Source organism: Eptesicus fuscus, chromosome 10 (genome assembly GCF_027574615.1).
Source record: "Eptesicus fuscus isolate TK198812 chromosome 10, DD_ASM_mEF_20220401, whole genome shotgun sequence".
NCBI lineage: Eukaryota > Metazoa > Chordata > Mammalia > Chiroptera > Vespertilionidae > Eptesicus > Eptesicus fuscus.
In genome coordinates this window covers 24,294,382-24,312,264 of record NC_072482.1, presented here as the reverse complement: position 1 = coordinate 24,312,264, position 17,883 = coordinate 24,294,382, and the positions used below count along the sequence as shown (strand labels likewise).

Sequence of the window (17,883 nt, the reverse complement as noted above, 5' to 3'; positions counted from 1 at the left end):
TTATGCTCCAACGGTGCCCTGGCTTCTTCCAACGTGTTTGAGCTGAGAGGTCGGGAAGCTCACACCCTAGATGAAAAGATGATCTTCGACGCGCTCAAACTCAACAGTGACATCATCCGAACCACAGGATTACCCAAGGCCAAATCTCACGCAGAAAAGAAAGAGCATAGACGGTCATGGCGGATGTTTGTCCCAGCCAATTTTATGGATTATGCAAACAAAAGTGAAAGCTCCTTTGTGGAACCTACTGATGTGTCCCAGGCTGCGAGCAAGGCCAGCAAGTGCAGGTGGGGGACTAATTCCCTCACGTCGGAGGAGGACGACTCTGGTTTATGCAGCCCTCCAGCCGAGAGGGAAGAAAAACAGGCCATTTTAACTGGAGACCAGTCACAAATCAGAAGCTTGTCTTCTGCCGAAGATATTCATATAGCAGAACAACATGCACCATTGCTTCCTGCCCATCCCATTAGCGAACAGAAAATCCCGTTGCTTTCCTGTAGAAGTGCCCACCCTGATGAGAACTTCAAAATGATTTTACATGGTGTTTCTCCACTGGAGCAAACGACTGGTGTGAATGGTCAGAGGGATATCCACGGTGAACACTGCTGCCTGCAGAATGAGTGGAAGGAGACCACTGTGAGGGGTGACCCATTAATTAGAGATGGAGAAAATGAGTGTATCTCTAACCCAGGGGGAGAAGGGAAAGCACACGGACCGGGAGAATTCCACATCCCAGCAGAAAGCAGGGAACGTACGGCAGATTCTCCTGAGGATTTGGGGTTCTCCCATTCAGATTTGGGGGGAAATCACGTAGATGGTGGTAGCAGACGCTTAGAAGAAAATGTGTCCCTGTTAACACGATGCGATTCGGAAGAATCGAACCCTGCACCTAAAGAGGAAGTGGAGGCTCCTCTTCCTGCCCAGGAGATGGAGGTGGCCCATACGAAGTGCTCCCCGAAATTCAGAGCAGCGAGAAAGAAAGCTCCCAGAAAAAACAGGGCCCGGACAGGAGTACTGGACTCAGTCTGTAATGGCTTTCAGTCAGTTCAGGTAACCCATGGAAACGGGACACCCCGCCCTGCCAGATTTTGTGCTTCTGTTCTCAAGTGGTCACTGGTGTTTCATCGGGGGTGGGGGGGGGTGGGGGTGACTAGTGCCCTACGAGATGCCAGATATTGATAAGTTGATCATTGCAGCAAACGCATTAGGTGGGGGTTTGGGGAATGATGATTCCCAGCTGTCGAGAGTCCTGCTCTTGGTTGTGCAGCTGGTGGCGGTGTGCCATCACTTAGAATGCCTCCACTGTGAATTTATGTGAGCATTCAGCTTTTACACAAATTGTGGTTTAAGACACTGCCATTTAGGGGCCGTTACATTGGATTTATTAAGCTTGAACAGGCTTAGTCACGAAGGTACAAACACAATATTATATTGTTGTGGTCTGCGAAGTACTCCACTCACATTAAGGACGTTTTAAAATGGGCTGCAAGTTTTCTCTCTCAGTGGCTCTGCGTGTGGAAGTAGAGAAGTTACATTGTGCTGTACTTTGCAGCCCCGATAGCTAGCGCCTGACTTCTTGTGAGTGGTGAGTGAGGTAAGAAAGTGAAGGGTGCAGCCCCGTAATAAGCAGAGGTGGTTCGCCAGGCCTGTAATCTTTTTCTTCCCACTTAGGCTGAAGTTCAGTTATTTTGGTAGTTTTTCTAAGCTCTTCTGGTAAACTTTGCCTCAGAGGTAATTTTATTTTATTTTAAGCTTCTCTCTGTGTGTGTGCTTATGGACTAGATTTGGGGGAAAGTCTCCCTTGGTAAGTATTTTGCTACCACTGAGAGATAAGGGATTTGGACAATTTCAGAAAAGTTTCTCTTCTCAGTCCATGAAATAATTGCTCGAGTCAGCGATGTCCTTTCCTAGAGCATGCTTTAAATGACATGCTAGTGTAAAAGCTTGGCTAAGTACCTTTTTATGTAAAGGATCTTGCAGTTTATTTGTAGAAAGTAATGAAGCTCTTAGGAGTACATAGATTCTTTAGTAGTTAACTTTTATAACCCTTAATATATTTTTGTAGTACTTCAGAAAATTACCATAGACTCACCTAGACCTACTCTGATATGCAACTCTAAAATTAATTTCTTTCAAACCAAGGTAAGAAAGAGATTAAGGCAATTTACTGCAACATGATATTAGGGTGCACTTTTTTTTTTCGTCCTAGAAATTATCTGAGAGGGAGAATAGAACTTTTCCCTGAATCCTTATATACAAGACAAGTTCTTGGGCTTAAGAATGTAGCAGTCCCTCCTCCTCTTGTGTGTGTGTGTGTGTGTGTGTGTGTGTGTGTGTGTGTGTGTGTGTAGTAAAACATATCCACAGCGATTCATAGAAGTAGTAACTTAGAAAGTGGTATGGAAAAGAAATAGAATCATAATACCGCACCAAACTCTATTTTTACCACCTTGTCTCAACTTTCCATTGCCTTATTAAGGAAATTTATGCCTTTTAAAAACTTATGAAAGCTTGTGTTTTTGTTCCTCAGTGACTTGGGGAATTCTTATAATTTGTTTGATTATGTGAATATGGTATTGTTATATAGAAACAGTTCTCCAGTGTGGAAATTGTCTATATAGGAGGGGAACTCTAGAGGAAATGATCATTTATTTGTTTGTTGTTCCTTAATGTACTCATTCATACAATAACACGGAAGTAGCCTGCTTTTGGGGCCTTGGCCAGAGTCTAGAGCGTTTGTCTCCTGCAGCCTCTGCATCTTTGAAAATTGTTTTCCACGCTGTGCCTGAATTTCATCTTAAGTACTGTTTTGGTATTTGCCTTTGTTATGTTTCATATGTTCTGCTTAACTGTTTGTTCACTTGGGCTATTGATATATTTGTATAGTGCCCTATAGTATAACAGCTCAGAAATCCAAACCTTGTCTTACCTTAATACCTTAGCCGAAACTTTCCTTTCTGAGTTAAATTAACTTACTTTCTTTATGACATCCTTTACCTCCTGCATTAAAAAAACATTTGTATTGTCTATGAAAATGTTGATCTACCCCCTATACCCCCAGTATTATCTGTTTAGGGGTTGATGTCATTCATTCCAAGATAAAATATCATTTTTCTATACTGATGTTTATTTGGCAAATAATCATCACGTACAATATTGCATGTCAGGTACTATGGGAGGTCCAGGGCATGAAACGATTATAAGGAAAAGAGAACTTTCTGCTTCCATGGAGCTTGCATTTTGCTCTAACACATTCGCTCTTTGGACAGTTACAGGCAGGCCACCGGGGACCCTAAGTAGGATGGGAGGAGGAGTCGGGTTTCGGGGGGCAGTTCTGGAAAGCTGCTGACAGGGGCGGCAGTGACCAAAGCGTAACCACAGTTGCTGTGCTGGTGGTATGTGTGATCAGGTCCAGGGGTGAGGTCTGCATGCCTCTCGCAAGCCTATTGGCATCTTGATAGGCATTGAGGGGGCTAGATGTTTAGGGATACATACTACTGTAGTGCTTGCCTAAGCCATTTTTTCTTTTCCTATCCCTGTATTTTGGCCCATCTGGCAAGTCATAGATTAGCATCTTTGGCTCACTTCATCACCTTGTCAGTGATTCATCAAACTTTAATGCCAGCTAACAGCAGGCATTCTTAGAAGAGCCTGTTAGAGCCCTTGCCCAGTAAATGGGTTCATCTTGGACCCATCTTATCATTTTGTTCATTAGCATTTTTCATACATTTTTATACTATAGTTAAATTGAAATGATAGGAAATTTCTAGTGCTATGATAATGAAACAATAAAGAGAGGACATACACTGTTTTCTTGGGTTTATAGGTAATCTGATTAAATGCACTTAGACTATTATTTTGCATTCATGACTCTTATTAATAAGGTTGTTATGATACGAATACGCAACAAAAATTATCTTTATCTCTAATGATTGATATCCGATCACTGAGTAAATGTTTATATTTGGTGGTTATTAGGTCATATAATTCATATGATTATTGCTCTTCCAACTGCAGGTATTCCAAAAAGAAGAGATTGAACCCTTGCAGGTTAAACAGCAAGATGTGAACTGGTTGGGCCAGAGCCTTATTCAGAGTGCTGCTAACAGCACCAGCACCCAAGGTTTGGAGCAGGACCTGGACGATGTCAATGCCAGGTGGAAGACTCTCAATAAAAAGGTAACGTTGCCTTCCCCTTCGCTGTCCTTTCTGTTTGTTATCATTCACTAGCATTTGTTGTGACCACAGATCATATTTACAGTAGCCAGACTTCCCTAAACATGTCCACTTTTTTATATTGCTGTAAACTGGATGGCCCAAACTCCAATGCCTACAGGGCTTGTTAGGAAGCATAAACGAAAGGAGCCAGCTGGAGGAAACAGGGCCTCTCCCTGTCATTATCTTGACTTTGATAGAGGCACAATAGTGCAGATGTAATGGCAGGTGGCCCATGACACTGTCCTGTGTTGAGAGACCTCATGCACCTTTAAAGGTACAGTAACCACTTAGCTCCAGCAAAGCATTGCCTTCTAAGGGTCTATGCTCACTGTTGCCAAAGAGTATATTTGCTTTCGAGGAACCTGGAAATCTCACTCTTTTAGTGAAATCTTCTAAATTTCAAATGTTAGCAACTAATTTCACTGTATAATAGGTCACACTGTGCGAGTGAAAGCAACTATGCCTGTCTGTCTGCCCTGGACTAAGGGTTGCCACCCTCCTGATAGACCATTAACAGCAAATATTATTTTACTTATAAGGTAGAGATTCCCACCTTTTAAAAAATACCCATGTGGGAAATAATGCTCTGATATCTTAAGGAGATAATGCTGACACAATAGCAGATCTTCACATGGCATAAATTATCAGAAAATTGTTATTAGATGGCAGTGCCTATCTGGTGGTGGTGGTGGTGATTGTTCGCATACAAATTTTGCTGCATTGAAATCTTAAGCATCGCCAGGTCTCAAACCCACATTTATCATTCTTTGAAGTCAGATTCATATTGTAGTGCACTTTGAACACAATTGGAATGCAGTGTCAGATGAAAATATATTCCATAGTGCTTAAAATATCTTGCCAACTACTTTTTTAGTCCAAAAAGGAGATCTATGAGAAGGGCAGTAGGGTATTGTAGGACCCAGAGATTCCATTTACTAGAAGACAAAGGCCCTAGTCAGTTAAATAAGGACTCAGAGCTTGGAGCTAGCAGAATTTAATTGGATACTTTATAGTTATTTTGCCTAGCAAAACAGAATTCTCATTCTATTATAATCGTTATTTTTTAATCGTAGTCTTTTTTATCATTATCCCTGATATGCATCAGTAGGAAATAAAAAAATGAATCCCAAGGATACTGATAAAAGTGACTAATGCATTGTTTCTTTCAGCAGCCTGAAAATATTTCAATCATTCATTGCTAATCATAAATGCATTGGATATTTCCAAAATCGCAAAGGTTTTATCTTTTGCATTGACTGTTTATGATGGTAGCCTTATCTTCTTGGCTTACTTGCTAAAGTTTGATGCTATTCTACCCCCAACCTGTCCATTGTCTATGCTTTGGGTAGATTTTAAATGAAAAGGAAAGGAAAATTTGTGACCAAATAGGAAGATAAACATGAAAAGTGGTGGCCGGTAGGCAATTTCATTGTTTTATGAAGCTAATAAATAAATGGGACCAACTGGAACTTTGCAGGTGGCTCAGCGAGCAGCCCAGCTGCAGGAGGCCCTGCTGCACTGTGGGAGGTTCCAGGATGCCTTGGAGTCCCTGCTCAGCTGGATGGTGGACACCGAGGAGCTTGTGGCCAATCAGAAACCACCATCGGCCGAGTTCAAAGTGGTGAAGGCCCAGATACAAGAGCAAAAGGTAAGTCAGTGATGCTTTTAAATTGTGTTTCCTGTGCCATATTAATAATGAAACTCTATTTATATTAATAGGATATCTTAGTTAACTGGTTGTTGATGTTCTAGACATTATTTTGTTGTCCATTTAACAAATATTTATGGAACCATGTGCCTCGGATCAGGCATTGTTCTGGGTGCTGGAGCTATATCACCAAATAAAAAAAGATATAATTTCCTCACTGAGTTTACGGTTTTGTGGGACAGGAGGAACAGGGAGAGAGAAACAATAAAGCAAATAAGTAAATTGTGATAAGTTAGCAAGTGATAAGTAAAGCAGGGATGAGAGATAAAAATTAGAAAGTGATAACAAGAATGAGGGACAGGAAATGCTAGAGTAAAGGGTGTATGTGTGTGTATGTGTGCAGTTTTAAATAGAGAAGTCAGGGAATAAGGGGACTTTGGACAGAAATGTCACTGTTCCCTTATATATTAGGTTGGTCATATGAAATTGCCTTTAGTATAGATTCAATATGGGCAGCTTCAGCCTGTACTGAAGAAGCAAATATTTGATTCACATATGCTAAGGAATGTGCTGCTGTGTCGTTTGACACTCAGTAAGGACCAAGTTGGAAAGGCACACTCATTAGAGGGATGATGTCTATTTGGGATCTCACATACAGTTGTGCTCCCACTGGTTCTGGTCACTTAGTTAGCATTTAGTGATGTTCTCAGTACTAACTTGTCAGCCATGACATGAAAGGACATGTGGGAGGGGCCTGGAACACAACACATTGGTGAGGTTTCTCCTGGATGAAACCTTAAGAAGGGAATGGATTAAGAAACTTCATTTAATTTTGATATTCAGAACTTTGGACTTTCGTATGGGGAAATTAACCTATTAGAAATAGATTTAGAGGTAAGAATTAAACATCACAGGAAACACATTGCACTTATGCAATTTTTGAATAATATGTATAATATATAATATGTAGTAAAATAATCTATATATATAAAAAGCCAGCAAATGTAACGCTGTAATGACCATGACGCCCACTGTGGCCAGCATACTGGCCCCATCAGGAGGTGAGGCCGGCCGGACAACCTCCTGCGGCTGCTCCCCCCGGCCTCTCCCCCAGGCTGCTGGACCCCGGACGGCACCCCACCCCATTCAGGGGTGAGGCCAGCTGGCCCAGAGCCCCTCCCCATGGGTGGCTTCGCCCACAATTGGCCCCCCAACCCCAATTGCCTGTGGCCTCCCCACCTCCCCCCCAGCCAGCCTGGCCCTGATTGGGCCCCAATCTGGGTGGGCCAGCCAGCCAACCTCCCGCCATCTCCTCCTCCTGACAGGCCCAGTCCCGATCTGCCCTGATTGGGGCCGGGCTGGCTGGACCCCAACCGTGCACTAATTTGTGCACCAGGCCTCTAGTATATAATATATGTAATATTCAAAATATATAATATATAAAATAACTGCTGCCATTCGCAGTTTAATTTAAATCTTTATAATTCTCCCAGAGTTATTGAACTTATGCTTAGCCAACAAAACCTTATTTGCTGATTTGGCTTTCTTAATTGCCAGAGGCTTTGCTATTAAAGTTGATCAAAAATAATCCACTTAAGTAGTTTTCTTTACTGCCTGAGCCACCTGATGGACTTTGATTTTATAATGACTCTAACCTGTGTCAAGAGAGTTTGTGTTTCTTCTTCCTAAATGTGTCTCTCTACCTCCTACTTTGTTGGTCTTGATTACAAAATGAAAGTGAGTGAATGCACTTCTAGCTTGTTACTTCTGGGTACCTGTCCATTTCTTTACTCCTTAACTATCAGTCAGGATCAGATTAAGGAAACAGTGAACTAGTTGGTGTTTTATCCAACATGGCGCCTGTGCATAGATAGCCTTGCTCATGAAATATTTGCTTGTTTAGGTAAGAGCAAGGGAGCCCTGAGCTCTGCTCACCTATATAAAACATTCCATTCCAGGCTTCTTGAAATATTTACTTAGAATTGAACTGAATTTTTGTCTTCTGCTGCTAAATCCTGAAATATTAGTCTTATTTAGCCAGCTTTGGAGAGTTCTCATACATTCCACCCTCTGTTCCTTTGGGGAGTGATATTTAAAAGCTCTTGTTTGGTTTTCATCCTCATGGAGGATTTTAGGAATGAACCCCACCTGTAAAAAGAGGCGAGAGCCTCCGGTTTTGCCTCACTAGCTTCGTGAACTTGGTCTGTGTCTCACCCTCTGCCTGTACTGCATTGTTTAACACCAGAAAAGGTTTTGAAAACAGTAATGATTTATAATAATCTGTTTTGTCTTAATGGGACAGATAATTGTTGAATGTATAGGATATTCCCCTTTCATTACAATAATGGGAAGTTGTCACCATCAGTGCAGTGGAGTTATGCTACGCAGCACCTTCTACCCCATTATTTTACATTAAAATTATTAATCAATGGTTTGGTGGCCTTATCAATATTAGTTTTATCCACCATGAAAAGCCCCTAACCCAGTGTCTGACACAATCATAATGAGTCATTAAGCAAAATGAGTTACTCTTAAAATCCTACTTTTCAGATCCTTTTGCATGTGAATTCATCCAAAATATATATTGTGGGCACATAACAAAAGTGCCTAGAATAGATTTTTCTTTATGTTGATACAATTATTCCTTTGACTTTTTTATATTTATTTTTTTCTTTCAAGCTTCTCCAAAGATTGTTGGATGACCGCAAATCTACTGTAGAGGTAATCAAACGAGAAGGAGAAAAAATTGCTGCCACAGCAGAACCTGCAGATAAAGTAAAAATTTTGAAACAACTGAGTCTCTTGGATAGTAGATGGGAGGCATTGCTTAATAAAGCTGAAACAAGGTAACTAACACTACTTCCGATCTTTTGTGAGAGAAGCAATGGCTTTAACACAGATATTTATTTGGTAATACTTTTCTTATGTTTATCATGTGAACACAGAGAGCAAGGGCTGTGTATGGTACCTCTCTCCTCATTCCTCTAATGGTAGTGTCTTATAATCACCAGACATATCCCAACTCTTTGTTTTAACAAAAACATTTCTCTCAGGGGCAGTTTATTCATTTGTTTATTACATAGTTATTGCCTGCCTGCTATGTATCAGGCGCAGAACTGGGCCTTGGGTTACAGGGATGAGCTGGACAGATCATCTGTGTCCTCAGATAGGGCTCAGTCTAGTAGGGTTTTATAGCAATGGAAAAATAATGACAAATGTAATGTTTCAAAGCAAAAATACAGGGTGCCATGGGAGCATGTAATAGGAAGAACATAGTCTGGGGGCAGGGAAGTGACAGCTAAGCTATCTTCTAAAGGCATAGTAAGAGTTAGCTAGGAAACTAGGCAGGTGAATGGTGCTGTGACATACATGAAGGCCAGGAAGCCTAGAGCATGGCTCCACTTTGCACTCAACATTTCTGTATTTCATTTCTGCATTCTCTCCCTTGACCAGTTTTTGAGGAGTACCTACATTAAAGTGTAGCCACATAGACTTTTTGGGTTGAAAATCGATGAACCACTGGATAGAATATTTCCATACATTCCTACCTCCTTTGGAGCTAAAATGGTGAAAAGAAAAATTTGGCTGACTTTGAATAATGGAGTAGAATTAATTATAGTTCTAGGACCTAGAATAAGGTGCTCCTGTAGAGGTTAAAGGTTTCATGTTGACCTATAATACATGTCAGTAGATTATTCCTTCTCCGTAATGCCCCAGGACACTGTGCCCTGGCTCCCATGGGAGATACTCTCTACTTTTTTTCTACAAAAAATGTGTCCAATAAATATCTTATTGTCATTATTATTGATGATACTGTTGTTATAACTTTCCTATTGTTACTATTATTATAATAACTATTATTATTTTAAATATTATAACTAAGTTGCTAAAGACTTTCATAAGATTCAGGCACTTGAGGTTGGTCTGTTGTTCAACTTTAGTTTTATTTACTAGAACTATCTTAACATGTTCTTTAAATGTGAGAGATACTAATTTTAGCCCTAGAAATTTTCTACAAAAAAATGTTTAGAACAGAATTCGGAAGCAAGAGAGTGAAGATTTTTGTTGAATATTTCACACATTCTTCATTCCTAAAGGACCTTTATCTTGGCACATTTGTAGGAATCGTCAGTTGGAAGGTATCTCGGTGGTAGCACAACAATTTCATGAAACCTTAGAACCACTGAACGAGTGGCTTACAACCATAGAGAAGAGGCTGGCGAATTGTGAGCCCATAGGAACCCAAGCGTCCAAACTTGAGGAACAAATTGCACAGCACAAAGTAAGATACTCATCCCACCTTAGTAAGATTCAGTTCTCCATTCCCTTCTTGGTTTTATGACATAAATTTGAGTTATGTATTATTTTTTTATGAGTCATTGTGAATTAAATCCATTTCAAATGTCAGCTCTTCATTCTATTTATGTTTTTATTTTTATTTGTCCATTCTGTTTGTTTCTCTTTTTTTAAAACTTTATTTAGGCCTTAGAAGATGACATCATCAATCACAATAAACATTTACACCAGGCTATTAGCATTGGCCAGTCCTTAAAGGTTTTGAGCTCCAGGGAGGATAAAGATATGGTGCAGAATAAATTAGACTCCTCTCAAGTGTGGTACATTGAGATTCAAGAGAAGAGTCACAGCAGGTCTGAGCTGCTCCAGCAGGCCTTGTGTAATGCTAAGATTTTTGGGGAAGATGAAGTGGAGCTGATGAATTGGCTGAATGAAGTACATGACAAGCTGAGCAAGCTCTCAGTCCAGGATTACAGCACTGAGGGTCTGTGGGAGCAGCAGTCTGAACTTCGGGTATTTTGATTTATTTTATTTTATTTTATTTTTTTAATTTTGGTTGTCATTATTTTTGAGTCTTCCTTATTTCTGCATTATATTATGTTCATTTTGATTTATGTGTATCTCAATACTCAAGAAATACTTTGTGTATACAGATTACTTTTAGTGAACTTACCTTAAAAAAGAGATTGAATGTATCCAATAGCCGATTTTTCACTTTTCACTTCTTATTTTATTGCCATTTGCAAAGACCCATAATTAACTAGTGCTCCAATATCTCCACGTAGCTCATTTAATAGGGCCCTAAGTATTTTCTGAAATGGAGAGTGCTGTCAGTTGTGGTAGATTAACCTGGGACCTGGGCCACAGTGACAGAAAGAGGAGGGTAAACATGGGGACAATAATGAATATTTGAAAATGTGGGTGTTTACTCAAATATATATCTATAAAACCTAATTAAAGTCTTGTAATATTAACTAATGCTAATGTGTATTTAATTTTTCTTTCCCCACATGAAAATGGTACCTGCCTTTTAGGTTCTGCAAGAGGACATACTACTCAGAAAACAAAATGTAGATCAGGCATTACTAAATGGTTTAGAACTACTTAAACACACAACAGGTGAGATATCTTTCAAATTAAGTAATTATAGAGTCAACATTTAGCATTGCTTTCAAATTACTTTAGGAATGGGGGAAAACAAAAACTTTATCATTTGTGGGCCACTCCAAGCCTTCATTCTGGAGAATGCTTTGAAGACAGACCAAGTTGGGTGGGAATATGATCTCACTTTTTTTCTCATGATCTCACTTGAGTTCTTAATGGAAGTTGAGTGTATTACTCATGACACAAAGCATTGTGGCACCGGAGAGGGTCAGAGAAGCTGACGCTGGAGTTACATTGGTTTTCCGCTTGCGGAAGGCTGTTGTTCTAGATGAGTGCATAGACTGTAGACAATATTTTTTTTTTTATATTTTAAGACAGACTGCATTCAGTGACACATACGTTGGCTAAACCAAGGTGTCATACCTTCATGCTTGAGCTTACCAAGGAAACAGATACAACCTAACTTGTTTTAGTAATTCCTTTGGCTTAGGAAAGTTTCACTAGACCAGTGATGGCGAACCTATGACACACGTGTCAGCACTGACACGTGTAGCCATTTCTGATGACACGCGGCCGCTGAGGCGGCCGCATGCCGAGGACGAAACATTTGCTGCTCCTGAGGATGAAACATTTGCGAAATAATGTTTTTTCCTCAAAGTGACACACTACCGAGTTGTGCTCAGTTTTTTGGCAAAGTTTGACACACCAAGCTCAAAAGGTTGCCCATCACTGCACTAGACCTATATCCAGTTCAGCCTATGTGTGTGATGGGGGCAAGTACCAAGTTGGAGAAATTCATTATAGTATCTAGAGCCTTGAACTCCAAGTCTGAAGCCCATGACACAATTTCTCTGTGTGTCTGAAAATGAGATAGAGGAATCATGCAGATGAGTATATCATTTTTAATATATGCACACATATATGCCAGGCACTGTTCTAAACACTTTGCAGATATAAACTCATTGAATTTTCATCACAATCTTATGAAGTAGGTTCCATTCTTATCCTCATGTAATGATAAGTGACCAGCAAGGGGTTAAGTATCTTGTGAAAGGAAACACGCCACAAATTCAATGTTTTTAGGCCATGAAGTCGGTAGTTGAATGCAGACTGTTTTGAACTCCTCTGCTTGAGAGCTGGAAGCACCATACAGAGAGATACAAAGGTGATACTTTCCACATAACTGAAGGCACTGTGGTCCTTTCCAGTTTCCATATTTGCATTTCCAGACCTATTAAGATTTGCCAGAAATCCTGGGAAAGGTTAAAACCCAGAAAAGGGCCTTTCTTGGGTCAGAATTTGTTATTTTGTGTGTTTTTAAAAATATTTTTTTATTGATTTCAGCGAGGACGGGAGAGGGAGAGATAGAAGCGGTCAATGATGAAAGCTGCCTCCTGCTCGCCCCACACTGGGGATGGAGCCTGCAACCCTGGCATGTGCCCTGATGTGGAATTGAACTGTGATCTCCTGGTTCATAGGTCGATGCTCAACCACAGAACCATGCTGGCCAGGCATGTCAGAACTTCTTCAGAAAAATGTTTTCTAAAGTCCTCCCCCTCCCCGCCCCCCCCGCCCAACCTTGAAAATCTCATCAGTATATAATAATATCTGAAGAAACCATTCCTTCTGCCCCCTCTCTTTTTCCTTTCATGAGCTATAACATGCCTTTGAAATTTTAGGTGATGAAGTTTTAATAATTCAAGATAAATTGGAAGCCATTAAAGCAAGGTACAAAGACATTACTAAATTGAGCGCGGATGTAGCCAAGACTCTGGAACAGGCCCTGCAGCTTGCAAGCCGGCTGCACTGTGCACACGAGGAGCTCTGCACCTGGCTGGACAGAGTGGAGGTGGAGTTGCTTTCATATGAGACTCAGGCTCCGAAGGGAGAAGCTGCAAGCCGAGCGCAAGCGCGACAAAAAGTATGCTCTGATTTATGCACCTTGGACCCGTTTGTTATCTCGAGGGGGCGTCTTATTCACACAGGAATGAAGTGATATCTCTCTCGTGTCATTACTAATATGCTGAAGGATGCCTTGGTGGGCGGGGACCCAACAGAAATTGGCAGCAGGTCAACTGTGTAAACTTTTAGGAACCCAGAGATGAAAACAGCGTATTATAATTTATTTTCAGAGTCTTACAGTTTATTACACAAGAGACAGGATGATGAAAACAGAAAAATAAAATCAAGGAAAAGGATCACCGTTTCCAGAGATGCACGTAATTTGGTTAGAATAACACTATTTTTGTTATACAGATGCATAACGTGAAGTGGCTTTTAAAATTATATTGCAAATGTGGTCTTCTACCCTGCTAATCATTTTTTTTTCCGAGATATCAGCCCGTCTTTATCATCCTTGAAGTATGATCATATCTGGGGGAAAGGGAATCAGTGAGGTCAGGCTTGCTGAGCCTATAATGATTCAACTGGGATGATTTAAAGCCAGTGTGTCCTCATTTCGAGGGTCACTTGATTCTGGCTTGGACTTCCCTCTTTATTTTACTTCCATGGTACCTGTTGACTTAGAGCAGTGGTTCTCAACCTTTCTAATGCCGTGACCCTTTACTACAGCTCCTCATGTTGTGGTGACCCCCAACCATAAAATTACTTTCGTTGCTACTTCATAACTGTAATTTTGCTAAATATCTGTGTTTTCCGATGGTCTTAGGTTCTACAGCAGCGGTTCTCAACCTGTGGGTCGCGAAGTGTTTCCGATGGTCTTAGCAGGGTCGCCTAAGACCATCGGAAAACACAGATATTTACATTACGATTCATAACAGTAGCAACATTACAGTTATGAAGTAGCAACAAAAATAATTTTATGGTTGGGGGGGGTCACCACAACATGAGGAACTGTATTAAAGGGCCGCGGCATTAGAAAGGTTGAGAACCACTGACTTAGAGGTTATCAGACAGCAGAGAATAATACAAGATAACTTGCTTGATTTTGTTTTCCAACTTACAGACATTCAGATTAAATTTCAAGGGTGAAATCTTGCCATGTTGGCAAACGAATTGTCCTTCAGAACTTTTCAGGAAACACTTTCCCTGTTGCTTGAAATAACAAAGGTTTCTAGAACTTAGCTGAAACGAAGGGTGCCAGTGCATCGCATTCTTGGCCTGCAAAGCATGTTAGCCCCAAATACATTAGTAAAAGGAGAAGCCTGTTCAGACATGTAAGTATTTACCCACAGGTTTGTATGCTTTCTTAATTCTGTTTTCAGGAGCTGAAAAAGGAAGCTAAGAGCTGCAAAGCCTTATTGGATTCCCTTAATGAAGTGAGCAGTGCCTTACTGGAACTGGTGCCCTGGAGGGCGAGGGAGGGACTTGAAAAAATGGTGGCGGAGGACAATGAGCGCTACCGATTAGTGAGCGACACCATCACTCAGAAGGTGGAGGAGATCGATGCCGCCATTCTGAGAACACAGCAGGTAGGGGCAAGTGGTTTGTTGTCTAGGCAATACATTTTCCCCGGCTGTTCGCAGAGCCTCTACCTGAACAAAGATTTCCGTTAATAGTGTTTCCATTCATTGGTTCTGCTTCAAAAATGAAAGGAGGGATTTGAAAAGATTTTGGTTACTTTGACGTCTGAGTGCCGGGGCACGGCTAATCTGCACATTGTCAGCAGCCATCTGCCTCTCTGTTTCCCAGACGGATCCTCACCAAATCAGCCACTGGGTAGATCATCCCTGCTTTCCAAAGAAAACTGTTTTTGTGTACATATATGCATATGACGAATGCTAATTTTATGCACTGGCTAAGTCTAATCTGTAAGTGAGTAAATATTTGGAGTTGTCATGCACATCAGTATTAACTGGTCATTTGCACGGAGCATTTGCAAAGGGAGGCTGTAGTCTTTCTAACAAGGACAGAGTTGTATTGGTAGAGCTTTTTCCTGTAAAGGGGAAAAGGATAGTTTTCCATCTATCTGTGACTCACATGGAGTTGGAGTTCCAGAGAGTTTTATAGGCACCCAACTATTAGCCACAGCTCCCTCAGAAAATTGTAGCCAACGAAGGGGGGGGGGGTTCTGGAAATAGAAGTTTATAATACATGTTTTGATTAACTTCTATTGAAATCCCTGGATATTTACATTAAGTCATCAGCGCCTTATTGCCAGCTCTCTGGGATGGGGTTAGTGCAGTGACTGTGGAGCAGAGCGTGAGAAGGTGTCTGACTAAGCTTTCGCGAGTGCCAGCCAAGAGCAAGAAACACAAATCAAGCAGGCTGTGTGGGAGCATCCGAAATTAATTTTCTAAGGTTGCCGTCAAAGTGTGATTTATACGGTTCTGGGGCACATGCCTCACTGCTCATTTCAGTGCTGCGCTCGGGAGTCACAGAAGCCGACAAAGTACAATGGTACCAGAAGGCCTGCCTAAGAAATGTTTGCGGGGGAGGGCATTCATGCCCGTGGAATGTGCTTTCACGACTGTTTTCAAAGCTTGGAGGAACTTGTATGCCTCGTTATTATAAGAAAATAAGTGTGCTTGTTTGTGAAGTTTATTCAGATAGTTGAAAGTACCCAATTTTTTTTTTTCCACCGAAATTTATTCCAAAGTTTCAGAATTGGCTCTGGAGACTTCTCTATAAATAGCAAGACAAATATTCTGATCTCTTGGGAGTAGTTAATTGTGGTTGGCTAGTTCAGTGCAGCAAGATAGTACTAAGGGCAAGGTGACAGGCTGAGCTTGTGCTGGTTAGTGAGCTCAAATATGTGTCCAGTTCTATTCAAGGTTTTGCAAGTGTTTTCCAAAGTTAAAAAATATATATCAGTTCAGTATATGTCTTCTAGAACCCAAAATATATATCCTTTAGGAAAATCACAATTTTTTTTCCCCTGATAAAATCATTCCTTGAAGAAAATGTTAAGATTTTCTGAAAGAATACAGACAAACCCATGGAAGAAAGAATGTGTAAACAAAATGGTCTCTATCCTTCTGGCTTTCCTTCTGAGAGAGAGAGAGAGAGAGAGAGAAAATGTGGATAGTAAACGTATCTTAGTACCGGTAGGTCATACAGCTCATGTTCATGTCATGTATCTTCTGGTTGTTCATCTGTATTTGTTCTGCGTTTATGTGTGCATTCCTTTGAAATGCCTGCAAGTCTGTCCAATGGAATACCTCTAGTAATAAAAAACAAAACAGTAAAATGAACTTAAGTCATCAAAAAAAGAAAAGGAAGGAAGGAAGGAAGGAAGGAAGGAAGGAAGGAAGGAAGGAAGGAAGGAAGGAAGGAAGGAAGACACACGGTTTAGAGCTGGGAGGAAAATGTGCAGTGTGGTGAAGTGACCTGCCTGTGGTCCCACAGCTAGTATGTGGTGGAGCCACAACCAATTTCATCCAGACCTCATTTTCCCACCCTGGAGTGCCTCCTTATAAATTACATGGGGAGGGGAAACCCTGCGGGTGGTCCTTTTTTTCTCACCTCCTTCATTAATCTGAAGGAAGGTGCCGTTGCTATAGGGAAGTGGAAGTATGTAGTGAGGATATTTCCAGTTTATAAGGACTGGGAGCGGGAGACTGCCACACCAGAAGGACCGCGGAGATCACTCTCCAGGCAAGGTTAGGAAGAAATTGGAACCGGCCTTTCTGACTTGGCAGAGATTTTAGTTTCACACTCAAAAGAGTAGTTTCTACATTCATAATTTTCAGGTTTATAAAGGAGCTAGTATGTCACTGAAATTATTTTACAACCTTTCCCACTTAGAGATGTTTTGAATTAGGACCAGAGTGCAGTTTGAAACTGAGATATTTGTTTTCTGTTCACCCAGTGATAATACATCATGAAATATAAAAGGAATGTGATGCAAAATAAAGAAAAATCTTCAGACCTGATATTAGCCACACGTTCTATACTATATACTTTTTGTGGTATATACAAATCATCTACCGTTCTGTCTCTTCTCCACGTAAAACATGGACATGATCTGACCACAGCCCATCTTTTTAGACATGTCTTTAGACACATACACTTTGTGTTAGTAACACTACTCCATCCCAGATCCCAACCCCCAACATAACCACCCCCACCAGTGACGGGGTGAGGATATGTGCCTGGCACATGACTTGGTAATTTTTAAATTTGTAGATTTCATGTTTTGTCTTGGAGTAACTTGGTTAAATGAAACTAAATTTTGAATACCTGTATTCCAAGCAAATTTCTCTTAAGATGTTTCATCTTTTGCCACATTAAGGTTGTTTACGTAACCAATCCAGCACCTTTATAATGTTATAACCTGCTTTTTGGAATTCAACAAATGCATAGGGACTTTGTGAACTGTCAGGCCATTATCAGAGAGTTGTATTGGCTTCCAGATATTGACATGAAAGATGTCCAGGAAAACATCAAAAAGGATTAAAGTTCGAAGACATAAGGGAAAGGAGCATATAGCATGTCTTTTCATTAGCATGTACTTTCTAACTGCCCGGTGTAAGTTTAGTTTTTTAAAAAGGTCACACTGGCGTGGGTAGATTTTTCATATTAATCCTATATCACAATAGCAGTTTTGAAAAGATGTGTCAATAAATTTTGAAATCATAGGGTCAAGAGCCTTATGTAAATTTGAGTGATTTTTTATTTTTTATTTGGGAAACAATTGAGCAGCCTCAATTTTGTGC

General features: G+C 40.7%; 1 protein-coding gene across 2 annotated transcripts in view; it reads left to right on the top strand.

Moving 5' to 3' along the window:
- DST (dystonin) overlaps positions 1–17,883 on the top strand; it is a 438,404-nt gene that overhangs the window by 355,404 nt on the left and 65,117 nt on the right. For both annotated transcript variants that reach the window (XM_008161813.3, XM_008161974.3), the window contains 8 exons: positions 4,018–4,179; positions 5,696–5,866; positions 8,546–8,712; positions 9,989–10,148; positions 10,349–10,675; positions 11,197–11,281; positions 12,946–13,187; positions 14,491–14,697. In XM_008161813.3, coding sequence (XP_008160035.2) covers positions 4,018–4,179; positions 5,696–5,866; positions 8,546–8,712; positions 9,989–10,148; positions 10,349–10,675; positions 11,197–11,281; positions 12,946–13,187; positions 14,491–14,697 — 1,521 coding nt within the window. The remainder of the gene's footprint in view (positions 1–4,017; positions 4,180–5,695; positions 5,867–8,545; positions 8,713–9,988; positions 10,149–10,348; positions 10,676–11,196; positions 11,282–12,945; positions 13,188–14,490; positions 14,698–17,883) is intronic.